At 30.8% G+C, this 18935-nt stretch overlaps 2 protein-coding genes across 2 annotated transcripts; both read left to right on the forward strand.

Moving 5' to 3' along the window:
- Positions 1 to 2781: 2781 nt before the first annotated feature.
- Positions 2782 to 7510, forward strand: LOC124920018 (protein RER1A-like). Its single transcript, XM_047460406.1, has 3 exons — positions 2782 to 3249; positions 6856 to 7036; positions 7172 to 7510. Exons 1-3 carry the CDS (start codon positions 2885 to 2887, stop codon positions 7226 to 7228), a joined length of 603 nt encoding a protein of 200 aa, XP_047316362.1. The 5' UTR covers positions 2782 to 2884; the 3' UTR covers positions 7229 to 7510.
- Positions 7511 to 12706: 5196 nt separating this feature from the next.
- On the forward strand, positions 12707 to 14362 carry LOC124909689 (protein RICE SALT SENSITIVE 3-like). Its single transcript, XM_047450343.1, has 7 exons — positions 12707 to 12938; positions 13023 to 13079; positions 13176 to 13328; positions 13415 to 13520; positions 13597 to 13638; positions 13737 to 13793; positions 13960 to 14362. The coding sequence occupies exons 1-7, from the start codon at positions 12778 to 12780 to the stop codon at positions 14281 to 14283; spliced, it is 900 nt and encodes a 299-aa protein (XP_047306299.1). The 5' UTR covers positions 12707 to 12777; the 3' UTR covers positions 14284 to 14362.
- Positions 14363 to 18935: the final 4573 nt, after the last annotated feature.

Below are 18935 nucleotides of genomic sequence, written 5' to 3' on the forward strand. Positions count from 1 at the left end.
GTTTATAAGCTAAGTACATTGTGAAAACATTAAAAATAAAAAATCATTTTTGTATAACTTTAACAATAAATAATTTTAAAATGATAATTGAACGAAGATTTTTTAAATCTCAATTATCCCCAATAAAAAAACTTTAATTGGACAATTTAGTCATTTTGATTTATTTTTTCTATGTCATGAACGGGTGTCGCAAAATTTCCCCAAAATTGAATAAAATGAGAATGTTTGTAATAAAAATTGAAGTAAAACATGTTCTTATCCACTCTATTAAACTTATAAACTTATGTTATCAAGATTTTATATTAAAAAATAAAATTTAAAATTGTAATCTCTCGAAAATCATTATTCCGGAAAAACTTGATTCGAGAGATTTCAAACTCGGTTTGCGTGTCAAAATCTTTTTAAAATAAAACATTATTTTAAATGATTAAAACAAATTATACAGTTTAAAAATAATTAATTCGAAAGATTATTTATTTAAAATAGAGTCGCCAATTGTTTTTTAGAAATCAATAAATGGTATACGTATACAAACATATTTTTCGTTTGGTTCGTAGTTTGGTGATACTCGAGAAATGACTTTCTCGCTTTATCCTCCGTATCCGTTTAAAAAACGGTATCTACTTTATAAAATCTTGACTTTTGAAAATTGGTTGTATTATATTTTATTTTAACCAATTATTCTTCTGGTCCTAGACATGCACATGTTTTCGTATATTTAAAATTGTAACAATAATATTTAAATGTTGGTACCTATTGCGGATGATGATGACTAAGGAGGAATGTACATGAAAAACATCAATTTTAAAGGCATTAAGGTTTAAAATTAAATCTCAAACAAGCCATTATCAAAATATTATTTTGTGAAAATATCCCATAAATATTTTAAAATCATTTTATATTTTTTTGGAATTTTTGAAAATTAATTTAGGATCCCAAAATTACAAAAATAATTTTGGAATTTAAAAATGCAACCAAACAGGCTCTAGGACCAATTTCCTCGATCCTGGGTGCATTTTTATTAGTTGGGGGCTAAAAGCCCTCGGTCCTAAGTCGGAACTCCTTCGGTCCTACCTTATGATTCTTGGTTGGGGTGCTAAAGCCTCATGGTCCTTGGCTAGAATTCTTGGTCGGGTGCAAAAGCCTTCCGATCCTTGGCTAGAATTCTTGGTTGGGTGCGAGAATTTTCTGTCGGACCTCTCTGTCCTAGGTTTGAAGATCCTCGGTCGGATGTCAAAATTATCGATCGGACCTCTAGGTCCTGGTCGAAATCCTCGGTCGGACCTCTCGATCCTCAAGAACATCAAAACTACAGGTTTATTTAGTTTTGATTAAAGCTTGGATTTTTTGATCCAAGGGCCTGTGTAGCTTCAAAAAGCTCCTAGAACATCGTACCAAGGTATAATTCAACCTAGATGATGTTCGATTTTATCAAAACAGATCTGGAACCAAAATTAGGTTTTTGGTTTTTAAGTTTTAATGAAGGGTAAGGAGCTTGTCAATAATTTCCTTATACTTCATATGATTGATTTGTATCAAAACATGAACAATGGTTGTTCGTTTTGACCAATTCAAGAACTTGAAATTTAATTTTTTTATGAAAATTTTGATCTTGATTAAACATGATCGGGATGGATTAAACATGATCCAAATAGGTTTCCAACATTATTAGAAAATTTTGGGAAACTTTCTGGACTGTTGTTCTTGACGATTAGCTCAAGAACAGAAAACCCGATTTTAAGATTTTCCAAATTCAAATTTAGTTTTTTTTTTTTGTTTTAGATCGATTGGTTGATTTTAGCTTTGATAGAAAGCTTGCAAATGATCCTATGATCGTTTTCCAATAAAAAAATTCAACAACAAGACAATATACCAACTTATGAAAACTGAAATATAAAAAATTCAATTTCAAACTGGAAGTTGGAATTAAAGGATTATTGGAAGCTTACCAAGGATTTGAGAACACTCCTTGGACCTTAGGAAAGTTTTGTGGATGCATAAATCTGAGCTTTAAAGCCTTACACGAAAATTTCAAAAATACAAAGATGAAAAATACAAGAAATGATGAAATTTCATCTTTGAAAAATCAAAGATGGCTGTAGATGTCTATCCTCCCGGCGTCGCGATGAAGACAACGATCTAGGGTCAAAACGACGTCATTTCGGGTTAAAAGGCGGACGCGGGATGCTTCATTGTTGTTCCGCCCGTGTTCTGTCAGCAGCGGAGCGTTCCATCGCATTTCACCTAACGATGCTGGAGCGCGCGTTAATTCGTGCGCTTCGCAAATGCGCCCTTGCTTCGTTGTAGCGATCCTTCGGAGTTTCGGCTTAACTAGATTACATATTTTTTTATATTTTATTTTAACCTTAAAATTTTATTTGAAATTGATTTTTTTTTTAAACTATTTTGACTTTATTTTTAAAATTTTAAAAATATACAAAATATTTATACACATATTTTACCAATTTATTTATTTATTATTATTATTATTTATTTTTTATATTTTTGGGTTAAATAAATAATTTATTTTGGATAAAATGGATACAACATTTATCTTAAATTATTTATTTGAATCTTTTAATTTTTTTAAAATTAATTTAAGATAAAATGAGTATAATATTTATCCTAAATTATTTTATTTATTTATTTTTTTATCATTATTTTTAATTAATTAAGATTTAATTGTCATTTATATTTATGTATGATGTATGATTGATGAGATGATAAGAATTAAAATAATAGTAATATAAAGGTTGAGAAGTTAGAACAGAACTTAAAAAAAAAGATAGAAGAGAACCGAACTTGAGATTTGGTCTCCGTTTCTAATCCATTTTCCTGAAAACTGAAGAGAGAACAATCTAACTCAGCGAGAAGAAAGGTAAACATGAATCTCGGTGCCGGAGCTGTAGCCGGCGACGATATCTCTTCGTCTTCACCATTATCGCAGTGGACCTACGCCTTTACAAGGCGCTATCAATACTTCCTCGACAAATCAACACCTCACGTTCTCCGTCGTTGGATCGCCTTCTCGATTCTCGTTCTCATCTACGCTTTACGCGTCTTCTTTCTACAAGGCTATTATATCATCACCTATGGTCTCGGCATCTACATCCTCCAGCTCTTCATCTTATTTCTCTCTCCTCAGGTTGATCCTGAGATCGAAGAACTTACCGATGGACCGATGCTTCCTACTCGTAGATCAGACGAATTCCGTCCCTTCGTCCGTCGCCTTCCTGAATTCAAGTTCTGGTACGCTCTTCTCCCTTTTTCTTCTATTTTTCTGCTTTTTATTTTATTTTTCTAGATTGTAGATTAGGTTATGTAGTTTCTCTGATGAACGGGATAAATGGACATTTCAATTGTAGAAAATGATAGATAACAAGCATTTTCAACTTATACAGTTAGTGAATTTTATATGATCATATTTGAAATCTATGTCTAGAGTTAATACTACATTTAATCTGATTTGATATTGAGGTATCATTTTAGTGTTCAAGGTCAATTACAGTTCTGAAATAACTGTATTTGATTGATTTTCTTTATTGGTCTTAGGCATGAGGTAGATTTTGCTAATTCAACACTTTTACACTTGATCAACTCATTTATCAAGCAAATTGCATAATCTTCAACTGCTAATATGTTATTTAGCAAAAGAAGTTGTATTCTTTGACAACTTTCCCCATCCTTCAAACCGGTAATACTTTAGGCACTTGGTAAATACTATAGAAAGTATGATCATAAGTTTAAATGTTTTTGAGTTGATCCATGTATCAGTTAGAGACAATTTGTTGATAGGTTAGAAAGTATGATCATAAGTTAACTTCATTTTTGTATAGATTAGTCTGAGATGAGAAGACTTTTCTTTTTATCTAATGTATCTTATTATACCTCCTTATTACGAGTTTGCAGGATTTATTTGTTCTTTATTTTTACCCTTTTTGGTAAAGAGAAACTGGTTTTATTTAAAGAACTATGGCCCATATGTATATGTCTCCTATCATATTTGTCAGTAGGAGAATATTAGGTCTGGTATAATTAGATATATGTGATATAGCTGGATTGGAATTTAATTGGTAACCTAGTTAAAACATGAAAGATACCTTGATTTACAGTGGATGATAGAGTAGATTAGAATAAAGGTTGAGAATGAGATTCGCAATTGCACAACCTGCAATAGAGAAAAATAGGTAAGTGAAATAGGAGATTAACAGGTAAGGAAGAAGATATGGAGAACGGGGTTTAACCTTGAGATTTCATTAATGTCCAGCATGAGTTTCCAGATCTTTTTTCTGTCTTATATACCAGCCAGCCGTCACAACTAATTTTCCCGCCAAGTAACATTTCACTTTTGGTAAACAACCATCTTTCCCGCCGACATGAAACTTCCCAACCTTTTGGCTAACTGCCTTATTAACAACTATTTATTGTGCTGAATTGAAATGTAACTGCTGACCTTGGTTAAGTCCACCTGTCAGCTTATTCTAGGGTTAGGAAACCTAACGATCCCTCATATCAATATGTTATGGAGCTTGGCATGCTCTTGATGATATGATCCTTGAGATGTCATAAGCTTAATGACTTGGTGTTTAGGGATTGTACAGTGTGCATCTCAATTACCTTAGTTTTGGCTGAAAGGAGTTATTGCAAGATAAGTGCTGAGGATTGTATTTTAGTCTGTTTGGGCAGTGATTAAAGTGAGTTAATGCTAATTTGTATTGCCTTTGAGAATCAGATGGAATCAAATAGCTTCTTTTTAAAACAATAATTAAACTTTAAGCTTGTATCAATGGAATCATATAACTCTCTTCTTAGGGATTAGTAAAGAGATTCCTGCATATCTTGGTAGGTCGTCATGATTGCATGATGCATCAAGGCGTTTTTTTTAACAAAAGATGGTTTGAGCAACAACAACAATGACAAAGCAAATAAAAATATTTACAAAAAATAAGTAAAAAAATCAAAGCTCCAAGAGATAGATGGGTCTTGAATGTACTACTTTCCTCTTTCACACACATCTTCCTACTTTCCAAGAGATGGATGGGTCTTAAAAAATAATAAATATGTAAAAGTCACCATTAGATAAATAAATAATAAAAAATTAAAGACAAATGAATCAAAGCCTATTGGCCTTTTTGGAAAGTGAAAAATGTGATTTCTCATCTACAAATACACCCATATGAGCCACCATTTGAGAACTTGGTCATTTTCATCTTATGATGAGTTGACCAAAGTTAAAAATGCATTGATCCCCAACTCTTATACCAATTGTTCTTCTATCACTTTCTAATAATAAATTGGCGGTTTCCATGTGAGATTCATCCATTAATGCAAGAGAAAGCATTAATTAAGACATAGAAAATGGGATCGAACAAGTAATTTGAATCATTGGATTGTTGGTGCTGGTGATATCATGGTTTGTTTACATAGTGTAAGCTGTGTAACTTGGTATCTACTTGAGAGCAATCTAAATCAGTTTTCTTCATGTCTTTGGTCCTATGACATGTCATCATCCCCTGGCATCCCTCACCACCTATGAAACTGAGTGGAGTTATTTGGAAGATAAGAAGCTCTACATAGTGCTTACTCCATAGAGTTCTATTTTTTCTTACATTTAGATTCGGGCCAATTAATTCTGTCTTAGGTTCACCTAGATACATGACTTCCAATGTACCCTGCAAGGATCTGTGAGGTGTAAATTGGCACTATCACCCAATCAACCTTTTCCTTTCGATGGATAGTCCTGGTCCTAGTCCCGACACATAGGGTCACATGTATTCGGTTTCAATGTTGTCTTTTAGGTCGTTGGGGGTTTGGGTTGCTGTTCCATGCAAGATTATTGGTTAGATTTGGCTTTGAATGATTTCCTTAATGGTTTTATCATCACGTGGCTTTCCTGTGGTATATAACTAGTAAGCTCATTTGGAAACACTTTTTGTTTCTGGATCTTGATTTGAATCATGATCTAGATGAGAAACCATTAATACATTTATGAATCTTTATCTAGTTATGTTTCGTTTTCAAACTTGGATCCAGATGAGATGCTTGACAGCAAAAATGTTTCCAAAGAAAATTTTCAACCTTTTCTTTTCGATGCATATTCCTGGGACCTGGTCCTAGTCCTGACACATAGGGTTCACATGTAATTCGGTTTCAATGATGTCTTTTAGGGTTGGGGGTTTGGGTTGCTGTTCCATGCAAGATTATATTGGTTAGATTTGGCTTTGAATGATTTCCTTAATGGTTTTATAATCACGTTGTTTTCCCATGGTATATAACTAGTAGGCTCATTTGAAACACTTTATGTTTCTGGATCTTGATTTGAATCATGATCTAGATGAGAAACCGTTAATAAATTTCTGAATCTTTATCGAGTTCAGTTCCGTTTTCAAACGTGGATCCAAAGAAATTTATATAAATGGCTTCTCATCCGGATTCAGATCCAAAACCAGAGTTTTTCCAAATGGGTCAGCCTTGATGCAAAACCGAAAAGTCTGTGAGCCAAGTGCTTGCAATTGGCATTTTATGGTGGTTATGATTATGATATTTTATCTTCAGTACTCAATATAGAGAAGGACAATATCAAATTTGCTCCTGAAATTTAAAGTAACCCAAATTGACACCCTAAACTTAAAATGACCCTTCAATTGGAAAATTACTACCAAATTGATCCTAATTGGACAAGTCTCTCTTTTTAAAGAAATTGGTATTCAGTCAATAATGCTTTAAAATTCAAATGTAGAATTTCAGAAGTTAAACAAAATAACAAAAGGAGAAATGTCTAATTAAAGAAGTTCCAACAAAATATCCTTTAAAACTTTGCTCCTCAATGATTTCAAATTTTGGTTGTGGTCGTAGGTATTCACTCATGAAAGGATTCTGCATTGCCTTTGTGCTGACTTTCTTCAGTATGTTTGACGTTCCTGTATTTTGGCCGATACTGTTATTTTATTGGTTGGTGCTGTTCGTGTCAACAATGAAGAGGCAGATAATGCACATGGTCAAATATAAATATGTCCCCTTCTCCTTTGGAAAGAAGGTACTCAATAAATCTCCTCAATCACTTAGCATAAATATAATTATCTTAATTACTACTTTGTATAGCCATTTCATGTATATATTATATATATAGATAGATATATAGATATATAACACCCACCACCATTTGTTTCAGCAATACCAGGGAAAGAAAGCAGTTTCTTCTTCCAATGATACAGACATCACAGCATAATGTACCATGTCTTCTTCAGATGGATTAGAGCCACACACCCAAAATAATAAAAAAAGGAAAGAAAAAAATCCCCCTTAATTTTATGTGGATTATTATTCAGGGGATGATTATATTTCTTACAAGGAAGTTTCACCCGGGTCTAGTTTAGTAGCAGCAATTGGTCTTTCTTATTTATTTATGGAATACTCTTTTGTTTTAAGAAGTTCATTAACCAATTCGACATTCTTGTGAACTACTTATTTGTCCCTCGAAATGAAAAAGAATAGTATTGTTGATTTTCAATCTTCTGTCTCACTAACAGAACTTTGGTTGTCGTTGTTGCAGTCTGGTTCGTGTTCTGTTACTTGACATCTTATTTCATTGTCTTTTTATCTCTAGCAAAGGTATGTTTGAATTTCAAATTACCTATGTTATCCATATTACTTTTGGTTAACAACTAGGAGTCGATAATAATGCATGCTTTATTTGAGGATGAGGGTTTGGTTAAATAAACTAACTTTAAAGAGTTTGAACCTAGAAAAAACTTGGAGTAGAGTAGTGTAGTGTAGTGTAGAGGAGAAATTGCGAATTAATTTCAGAATCTGGGTCAGAGTATATTGGTTTAGAACACTCTATCCTAAGGGATAAGGGGAAGTTGTGATAATTGGAGGGGAGGAGAGGGGACCCTGCCTTGTAATTCCACTCGATTGATGAGCCTCCAGAGAATTGTGGGTTGCCATTTGGCCCTAACAACTGTACCTGTCAAGTCCCTTTACCTTGTGGGGTGTCTTAAAGTCTCTCTCGTTAGGGCCACTCATGTTTACCATTTGCTATGTAGTGCACTATCTCACTACTCTATTGATCGAAAAAGATGTTTGTCTTTCTCTCACACACACACAAACACACACACGCTCGACATACATCACACGTCTAGGTCTGGGGTTGTGTGGAATTGGACACGGTCGCAAAAGGGGTAGGAATGGAAGAGACAAAGTCCAAATCAGACAATAGGGTAAGCATAGAATATAATAATAGGTGTGAATTTTGTTGGGTCTTCGAAATCGACCAATCAAAACTAGGACGAGGACCACTCTAACCTACGCAAGCAAGAAACTAACCTACGTGCACTCAATTATATCATATTTTGGTTAGTTAAAATCACAAGAGTCGTGCTTAAGAAATCAACAGTCACGTTATTCCTACTAAGAATGGAGTGTTGTGTTAACCTTTTAAATTAAAAAAGTAAACTTATATCTTATTTTTGTAATTGTTACATTATTTATTTAGTAAAAATAAATATTTTTACATATTTATGTTTTCTTTTTCAAAGACTAGATCTTATCTATACAACCTAAGATATTATTCATAGGATAACATGCTCACATTATGGAGTATGTCTTGCCGTATCTTTACCAAATCTAATTAGGACCATTTGGATTTTGGAATATTCCATGTTTCAGAATTGCATGGACATTTATGAGGTCATATTACCTTAATTTTCTGACCTTCCATTATCTATTCTTCCTTTCTTTATGTAGAAAAATGATATCAACTCACTTATAACACAAAAATAGTAAAAAGATATCAAGAAAATAAAAATCAAGGAAACCAACAATCTGATTTATTTCCCATTTTTTTTATATTAAAATTTCATTTATATCATTGTATAGGATTAATTCATTAACTTAATACACTTAATGCTTAGCTTTTTTTTTTTTTTTTCAGTTTAATTATTCGATATAAATCTTGAGACCTGTTTGATTCAGATTATTCTCAAATCTGAAAAAAAAAATTCTAAATCAAACAAGCCACAATACTTCAAATTCTCTTTTTTTTTTCAATATATTTTTCTTTTGGTTTATTGGGCTTGATGTGCAGTGTGGCCCAACAGACAAGTTAAGATGGATTGGCTGTCAACTTAAAAGTCTCTTTCATCAATTTGTGTACAAACCCCACCCACGTAGAGATATTGGAGGAATCTAAAATTACTATTATTTATGACGTCATCTCTCATATCATCACTTAGGACATGTTCTTAGGACATGTTCGGTTTCGCTTTTATAAATAACCCCAAAAAAAATATTATTTCACTCATAATATTATATATTTTAAATTATTATTTTTTATTTTATCAATATATAATAGAAAACCCAGTCTGAACCAGACTTATACTATTTTCCCTTTCTTACTGGACACAATTTTATATCTTAAAAGATAAGTATAAAGATGAATAACCAAATTCAAATAACCAATTAAGGTTAAAAAAATGAAAGAGGAAGTCACTGATAATTTTCTTATTTAGATTGAAAATCTACTCTAAGATGTGAAAAGAATATTGCTAGTTAATTTATGTGGAATATATATAAAAATATGAAATAGTTAGATTCATTTACTTACATTCTTAATAATGATTTAATTAATTAAAGATTTGAAAAAAATTATATTGTTTCTCTATTTGAACATTTTTGATGAAAGAACAATAAATTATTTAAAAAAATATATATAATAATAATGAGTTGTTTGAAGAAACAAAACATACATAAATATATTAAGATAAGTATTATTATTTTCTTATTTATAATTTATAATAAATAATTTGTGAGTTAATCAATAAAGTTTAATAAAGTTTAAAGATAATTAATTAGTATAATAAATTTAATATAAATCGAAAATAATATTTTGAGAAATATTTAATATTTTATTGTAACTGAAATAATAATTAGGTAGACTCTGGCGAGTTGCTATGTAACCAACATTGGTTTTAATTAATATTTTACTTTTCTTAATAATATTTTAAAAGATTTTTTCTCCAGCCACTTTCTACCATTTTTTCTTGATTCATCAAATTGGTTGATTCTTCAAGTTTTATTAAAATATCATTCTGGTTAGAATCCAAAAAACTAAATTCCAAACTCCAAACTAGTTAGTATTTTTTAGTATTTTTTTTGTTGCTTAAATTAGAATTGTATTTTATTAATTGAATGATGCTACTGAAGACTAAAGAGTCATCTAGATAGACCATCATATTCTCAAATATTTTCTACAAAAAGGATTCAATTTCAATCATTTCTTTCAATGTTAAAATGTATTTTTTTTTATTAATTCAAAAGTAGATTTCAATAACAGTTATTCAGACAATTTATTTAATAAATGTGAAAAATATACTATTCTCTCATGTACTACAAATAATTTGATATTTCACTACTCTTAGCTAGCAAAAAAAATGTAAAGTATTGTAGATATTTTAAAGGTGTAAGAAACATTAAGCACTAAATGATTGAACCAACACATCTACTTAAAGGTCATGAGTTTGTTTAAAAATAATGGGTGAATTCAATAGCTATCATCCAAAATAGAATTATTGATTGAAATTTGAAGTGATAAAAAAAATTCTTATTAAACATGTGAAGAAAACATATATGTAATTAAATATTATATTATTAGATCGTGAACAAAATTGAATTGAGTCAATAATTTATTTTTAGATTCACTAATGTAGATGCATGCATTGTCATTTGTCGAAATGTAATTCGATGTGACATGTTTGATTTTCTAACATTTGGTTTAAGGTGAAATTAGACTAATGAGTTTAGTCCAGTGTACAAGGTACTTAACCTGTGTTTCTTACCTTGTGATGTTAATACGACAATATATTTTTTACATTGTGATTTTTTACCTTGTGATGTTAATACGATAATATATTTCTTACACTATGATGTTAATACAACATTATTTTGAAATAAATTAATTAATTTTGATCTCATTATTTGTTGACATGTTCAAGAATAAAAAAAAATAAATTAATTTTATGTTTTGATTGGCTTCTTATTTTTGAGTTATAAGTAGTTTGCAAATGAGTCAAGCTGTTCGGTCAAAGCTCGACTTAAGTTTGACTTTGACCAAGTTCGAGTCGAGTTTGAGCTGTCTCGTTTAATATTCGAGTCGAGATCAAAATCATATAATACTTACTCGATAGCTTTCGAACTTTTTCGAACTTGATAATAAATAATATTTTATTTAATTATTTTAATATTAAAATTTAAAATAAATATTTTTTTACAAATATTAAAAAATTTAATTGTAGTTAAAGTTTTTCGAGTCAAGTCGAAATTTATAGATAAATAGTCGAGCTGAGCTCGAACTCAAATTTATAAACTCGTTCGACCTCAAATTCAAGTCGGACTAATAAATACTTATGACTTGTTTGATGTTTGGTTATTAGGATAAAAACTCAGTTTTTATCCCAAAACTCAAACATCTTATTAACAATCTAATTATCAATTTTATCCATTTAAATACCTAAATTACTCCATTTCTCTAAGCCAACTTATCATTTCTCTCTCTAATCCACAATTCTCACACATTCACCATATCTTCTCAATCCAGAGGTAAATCGGTCTTAAAATTTTAAAAACCAAAATTTTCCGTCTTTTTATCAAACAAGGTTTTAGGAAAAAACCCAGGTAAAACCTAAAAACCCATTTCCTCAAATAAAACTTAATCTAGTCGAGCTCAAGTTAGCTTTGAGTTCAAGCCAAACTTGAGCTCGGCACTTGTGAATACTAAAAATAAACTATTTTGTGTTTAGATTAAAATAACAAATTTAGACCATCTCCAACCGAAAAACCCATTTTCAAACTCATTTTGGTGTAAATGTCACATCAAACAGTAATTCTACTCCAACCGAAAAACTCATTCTCAAACCCAAAAGAATATTCTTATAATATTCTTTCTTACATTAACTTTTATAACTTTTTAATATCATCCATATCTTTTACAAACTTATAAATTACATCACAATATTATAATATCATCAAAATATTTTAAACTTAAATATAAATTAATTATAAAAATTTATTATATATATTAAAGTATTTTTTTTTAATATTATTATAATTTTTTTAAATTATATTATAAATTTATGTTATATAAAAAATATTATATAAATTAAATTAATAATTATATAAATAAACTTAATATAAAATATAAGATAAAAATAAAATATAAATAAATAAATAAAACATATAAATAAATAAAACATATAAATAAATTAAAATATAAATAAAATATATAAATTAATTATATAAATAAGTTTAATATATAAAATTGATGAAATAAAAGTTCGAGGGCTAAAAAGTAAAAAAAAAAATATATATGCGATTTGCTACCGTGGCAACGCATATATGCAGTATTTGGAGAGGGAGTATGGGATATCCCATTTTTGGTTTGCGTTTGGAGTACTGTTGGAGCTGCTGATCCCATTTTGGGTTTCATTTTGCAGCTCCATTGGACATGCTCTTAAACTGATATATAAAGAGCTTGACAACCTTATTATAAGCAAGGAGAAATGAATTTTTATTTTTCTGTTATAAAAAAGAAAATCAACCCTATTTTCTAATTTATTAAATATTATAGAATATATAGAAAAATTTAATTAAAAAAAATAAAAACAGAAAAATACAAAACAAAGCCGTGTGCAAATTCCTCAACATTTTTAATTGCAAAAGCAAACAGACTGTCATTGTTTAGTGCACCTCTTTCTCTCTTCTCTCTCTAGGCGCAGGGAGGCAATGGAAGGCGGCGGCGATGGCGGCGCCGGCGCCGTCTCCGGCGGTGGACTCCCTCTTCTAAACTGTATTGTACAAGAAATGCTGAGAAGCCTATGCTCTTCTTCCAACTGGGTATATGCAGTCTTCTGGAAAGTTCTCCCCAGAAACTATCCGCCGCCAAAGTAATTAAATTATTATTATTATTATCATTATATGTAATTAAACCCTAAAATAATCTTTCCACCATTTTCTTTAATTATTTTCAGATGGGACTATGGAGGAGGAGGAGTGCTTGATCGATCTAAAGGCAACAGAAGGAATTGGTAAAAACAAACATTTTAATTAATTAATTAATAGTAAAGCTATGATCTTTCTAATTATTAATTTCTGGGTGTTATTGAATTCAATTAATTCTATAGGATCTTAGTTTGGGAAGATGGATATTGTGATCTTTATGAATGCCATCAAAGATCTGTAAATGGGTATTTGAATGAAGAAGGAACAAGAAGAAGATCATTTGGAGCAGATGTCTTTTTCAAATTATCCCATGAAGTTTATAGCTATGGTGAAGGGTAATAATTAATTAATTATTAAACTTTTATTATTAATTAATTTTTTGGAATATAATTGTCATAATAAGTTTGGAAATGGGATGCAGATTGGTGGGGAAAGTGGCAGCAGACAATTCTCACAAATGGGTATTCAGAGATACTCCTAAAGACAATAATACCCTCATGACTTCTTGGAATGTCTCAATTGACCCTGTAAGTGCTATAATTATTAGCTTCATTTTATTTTTAGTTAATTAAAAAAAAAGCTCATTATTTTCTCATCCAACAGCAACCAAGAGCATGGGATTCTCAATTCAATTCTGGGATTCAGGTCTTTTATATATATATTTTCATATATGTCAATTTATTTTTTATTTTTTTATATTTATTTTTAATGTATCTTCTTCTTCTTCTTGTTTGTTTTCACAGACAATAGCTGTGATTTCAGTGAAAGAAGGCATAGTTCAGTTGGGCTCCTTCCATAAGGTGTCTTTCTAAGGCCTTGATTGATGATAAAAATAAATTATTTGGATTAAATTACTGGAATATTATAAAAAAATTAATTATGGGTAATTTTGCATTTTGATTGATAATTGAATAGGGTTTGTTTGATGTTGGTTATTTGGTAAAAAAAATGGTTAAAATTTTGCAGATAGATGAAGATTTGAATATGGTAATAAGTATACAAAGGAAGTTTAGCTATCTGCAAAGCATACCTGGTGGCATATTTGCAATTCAAAGACCATATGATCTTCCTATTTATAAAGCAACAAGTAATTATAATCTGCAAAATTCACTCAGTCAGATCTTGTCGGTGGCTTCATCTTCCCACGGCGGCGGCGCGTGCTTTACCGACAACCGGAAAAGGAGGAGACGGGGTTTGGGGGATGAGATTCAAATGGGTAATCATGTCAAGATTGAATCTAATTGTGTCTTGTTGGAGACAGTTGAGGACAAACATAATTATAATAATTAATTCAACTGTCACTTATTATTATATTTCTGTACCTCAATTAATTTAATTAGTACAAAATAAAGTAGTTTTATTATTATTATTTATTTCTCATTTTTTTTATATAAATAGCAAAGTTTTAAAATACGCAGTCGGACCGTCGGTCCAACCGGTCCGATCGCAAAACGGTTGAGGAGGCGATTCGATTTTATACTTTAATACGACTACCTTTCGAATCGGTCAAAATCCGGTCCGACCGGACGGTTCGACCGGAAATCCGAACCGGAAATTACCGGTTGGAAAAGTTTCGACATAGATGAGAGAGGAGGGTTCAAATGTAATTATTTTTTTTATTACTTATTAAATTAGATTTATAGAAATAAAGATATATATTTTATGAGAAATGATTAGGTGAAGGAATTTGGTGAGGGAATTTGGTGAGGGAATGACTTGGTATAATCATTCGCTGAAAAAATCAAATAATTTCTCTCTTTTCTCTCTTTCATCCCACTTTTACATTTTCCAGATGTCAAGTCATTCCCTCACTAAATTCCCTCACCAAATTCTCTCTCTATCACTCATCATATTTTATTTTATTTTAATATAATTATAAATTTTTAAATTGATATCTCTTTTTATTTATACATTTATGGAGGTCTTTTTGAACATAATATTTAATAAGAAAATGTATTAAATTTGAAAAACGTCTTAATATTAAAAAATGGTTCAACCGGTCGGACCAAAGTTCGTCCAAAAAATCGGATTGATGACCGGAACCTTGATAAATAGTATAAATAATGAAAAGAGAATAATATGATAAATTTGTAAAAACTAAAATTGCAATAAAAAATATAACAATTAAATAATTTTTTGTAAGGTAAATACAACTAAGAACTAATTTATTTCTTATTCTAGCTTAACGCCAAAAATAAAGTGGATATCCCTAGGTCCCTAATCTCTATGAGGTCATAAGTTCAGCCCGGTAAGTTTTGTGTTTGGTTAAAGATTTGATGGCTATGTGTTTAACCCGCGAGGATTAGTCGCACTCCGAAAAAGTTACGAAACCCAACATTCTAAAATAAATAGAAATAAATAAAAAATTAAGAACTAATTTAAGTTGCACACAAGATGAAATGACCAAACAAAATAAATCAATCAAAGTTTTGTAAAAAAAAAATATTTAGTTCCACTAAATTAACAATTATATATATAATTATGTACTTGAAAGAAAAATATTTAATTCCACCAAATTAACAATTATTTATATACCTATGTATTTAAAAAAAACTCTAAAATAGTCCCAATTAATTTTTAACTTTTAATGGATCTGTTGGGTTAGAAGTGATCTAAAAGTAGTCACAATTATATTTTTATTATAAATGCAATATATTTAATGGATGCCATCGTGTAAAATTCTTGGTTTTCATATTCCACCGTTACGAAGACCTTTGGTTTTTATATATTTAGTCCTATAAATAGGATACATAGGAACATTATAAAAGTATCCTTTTAATAAATAATAATACATTCTCTCGTTGTTATCTCTCTTGTTCATTATTTTATAGGTTTATAACACGTTATTAGCACGATAACTCTCGATCCTGAAGCAAAGTTCAAGGCTCCCTCCTCGTCCGTGGTAGCCAAATTTCGCACCGCATTTGTGAAAGCCAAATCGGTCAAGGTTGACAAAAGGTATCTTCGAAAACCTTTCAAACTAATTTATTTTATCTCAAATTTCATGTCGAGAAGTTATTTTTGATGGAGATATGTTAGAGAAAACATTCTCCACTCTCCATGCATCGAATGTGCTCCTCCAACAGTAGTATCGTGCAAAATGATTTGAGAAGTATTCTGAATTGATATCATATCTATTATTGGTCGAACATAATAATGAGCTTTTGATGAAAAATCATGAGGCCCGTCCAACTGGATCGACTCCATTCCCTGAAGTGAATGTGACATCATATAATTATAAAGGGTAACATCGTGGTCGTGGCTGCGGTCATTTATCGGGTCATTCCCGCAGAAATGATCGTGGACGTGGTGGTGGTCATATGATAAAAATGAAGAAAAATAAAGAAATACATGATAATAAAAGGATCAAATCAATAAGACTGTGGAAAACAAATGCTATCTTTGCGGTATGAATGATCATTGGCCGCGTACCTGTCGTACGCCAAAACATTTTATCGATCTTTCTCAAGCATCGCTAAAAGGAAAAGGGTTCATCGAGACCAACTTTGTTTTCAATGATGATAAAATAACTTTTGATCTCAATGAATTCTCCTAGTTTGATGTAGCCGACTTTCTTGTCGAGCATGAAAATTAGAATGGTATCATTTGATATTTTGTGTTTTCTTTATAATATTTAATAAAATTTTAAAAAAATAAATAATAAAAATAATAATAACAATAATAAATAAATAAATATAAATAAAAGCAGTATTAATTAATGTCTTATATATATATATATTTAGTTTGATGATTCTTTTTGTATTATTATTATTATTTGTTCTTTATTAATTATTAATATTATATTTTATTTAATGAAGAAAATGAAGGTTTTTGGAAGTAAACACATGATGAATGAAAAATGCAGTTGTCTCGTAGATAGTGCCTCAACACATACCATTTTAAAAAGCAAGAATTTTTTATTTCTTTGGTGATGAAAGAGACATGTGAATACAATATTGGGTAGTTTAAAAATTATTGAAAGCTCCGGAAGAGCAAATATTATATTACCTAAAGGAACAAACATTTGTATTGATAATGCATTGTATTCGTCCAAATCTCGAAGAAACTTGTTGAGTTTTAAAGATATCCGCGGAAATGGATATCACATCGAGACTTCAAATGAAAGCAATAAAGAATATTTATCTATCACAAGTATCATCTCGGATAAAAATGTTATTTAGAAAAATTACCCACAGTTTCCTCTAGATTATATCTCACAAACATAAGTGTTGGCGAAGTACATCGATCAAAATAATTTTATTACATGACATGATAGATTGGGACACCCTGGAGCTATTATGATACAAAAAATAATTAATCATTCATGTGGGCATTCACTGAAAAACCAAAAGATTTTTCTACCTAGTGAATTTTCTTGTGCTGCTTGTTCACAAGACGAAGACAAATAGTGGGGCTGATTTGCCCAGTTGAACCTTCAGCTATGATGAAAGGGTTGTAGAGATTACTTTTACTACGCCCAACGATATTTAGTCTCCTAAGCCTAATGTTTTCTTTCTTACAACATTATGGAATGTTGGGGGAGATGTATGAAGCCCGGCTAAGGCATTTACATACGAGACCTTGCGTAATAAGGCCATCACCATCTAAAATTAGGACTGAACCCTTAAAATTTCTTGAATCATCCACCATGTGGACCATTCAGATATTTTATGATATTAATTGACGCATCAACAAGATGGTCACATGTGCGTTTATTATCAACTCGTAATCAAACATTTGCAAGATTGCTTGCTCAAATTATCAAATTACGAGCTCACTTCCCGGACTATTTAATTAAATCTATTCGTTTTGATAATGCTAGAGAATTTACCTCCCATGCTTTTAATAGTTATTGTATGTCAATTGGGATAAGTGTTGAACATCCAGTAGCACATGTTCACACACAAAATGACCTTACAGAGTCATTGATAAAACGTCTTCAACTAATTGCAAGACCGTTGCTTATGAAAATGAAACTTTTGGTACAAGCTTGGGGACATGCTATTTTACATGCAACAACATTAATTCGTATCAGACCTACACATTATAATGAGGTCCCCCTTTAGAAATGATTTATGGTTATGAACCAAATATTTCCCATCTAAGAATTTTCGGATGTGCGGTATATGTGCCAGTTGCTCCACCACAACGCACAAATATGGAACCTCAAAGGAGATTGGGGATAATCACCATCTATAATTAAATATCTTGAGCCATTGACGAGTGACTCATTCACGACACGGTTTGCCGACTGTCATTTTAATGAAATGATATTTCCAACATTAAAGGGAAAAATAAGCAGTTGGAAAAGGAAATAATCTGGTGTGAGTTATCATTAGCTCACTACAATCCTCGTACAAAATAATCTGAACTTGAAGTTCAGAAAATCATTCACTTGCAAAATTTAGCAAAACAATTTCTAGATGTTTTTACTGATCCTAAAAAGGTTATGAAATCTTATATTCCAGCTGCAAAGGCTCCAATTAGGATTCATTTCCCTGAAGGACAACCCACTACTGCTAACGAGCCTAAAATGCAAGTGAAGCGTGGTAGACCAGTCGGTTCCAAAGATAAAAATCCTTGAAAAAAAAGAAGTATTGGCTCAAACTGAGGAAACAATTACTCTAGAAGAGTATCCAGTCATTGAAAAAATGATTCTAGAGGAATCACATGTACTTGAAAATGAAGAGATCTCTATAAACTATGTTTTGACTGGAAAAAGATGGAATCTAGATGAAATTGACGTCGATGAAAATTTTGCATATGCTATAGCATGCAATTTTATTAAAGAAGATGAGGATCATGAACCAAAGTCTGTAGAAGAATGCAGACGGAAAAATGATTGGCCAAACTGGAAAGATGCGATTGAAGTTGAATTAAAATCACTCGCAAATCATAAAGTTTTTGGACCTATCGTCCGTACCCCTGAAGGTTTTAAACCA

This window comes from Impatiens glandulifera, chromosome 1, assembly GCF_907164915.1.
Source record: "Impatiens glandulifera chromosome 1, dImpGla2.1, whole genome shotgun sequence".
NCBI classification, from domain to species: domain Eukaryota; kingdom Viridiplantae; phylum Streptophyta; class Magnoliopsida; order Ericales; family Balsaminaceae; genus Impatiens; species Impatiens glandulifera.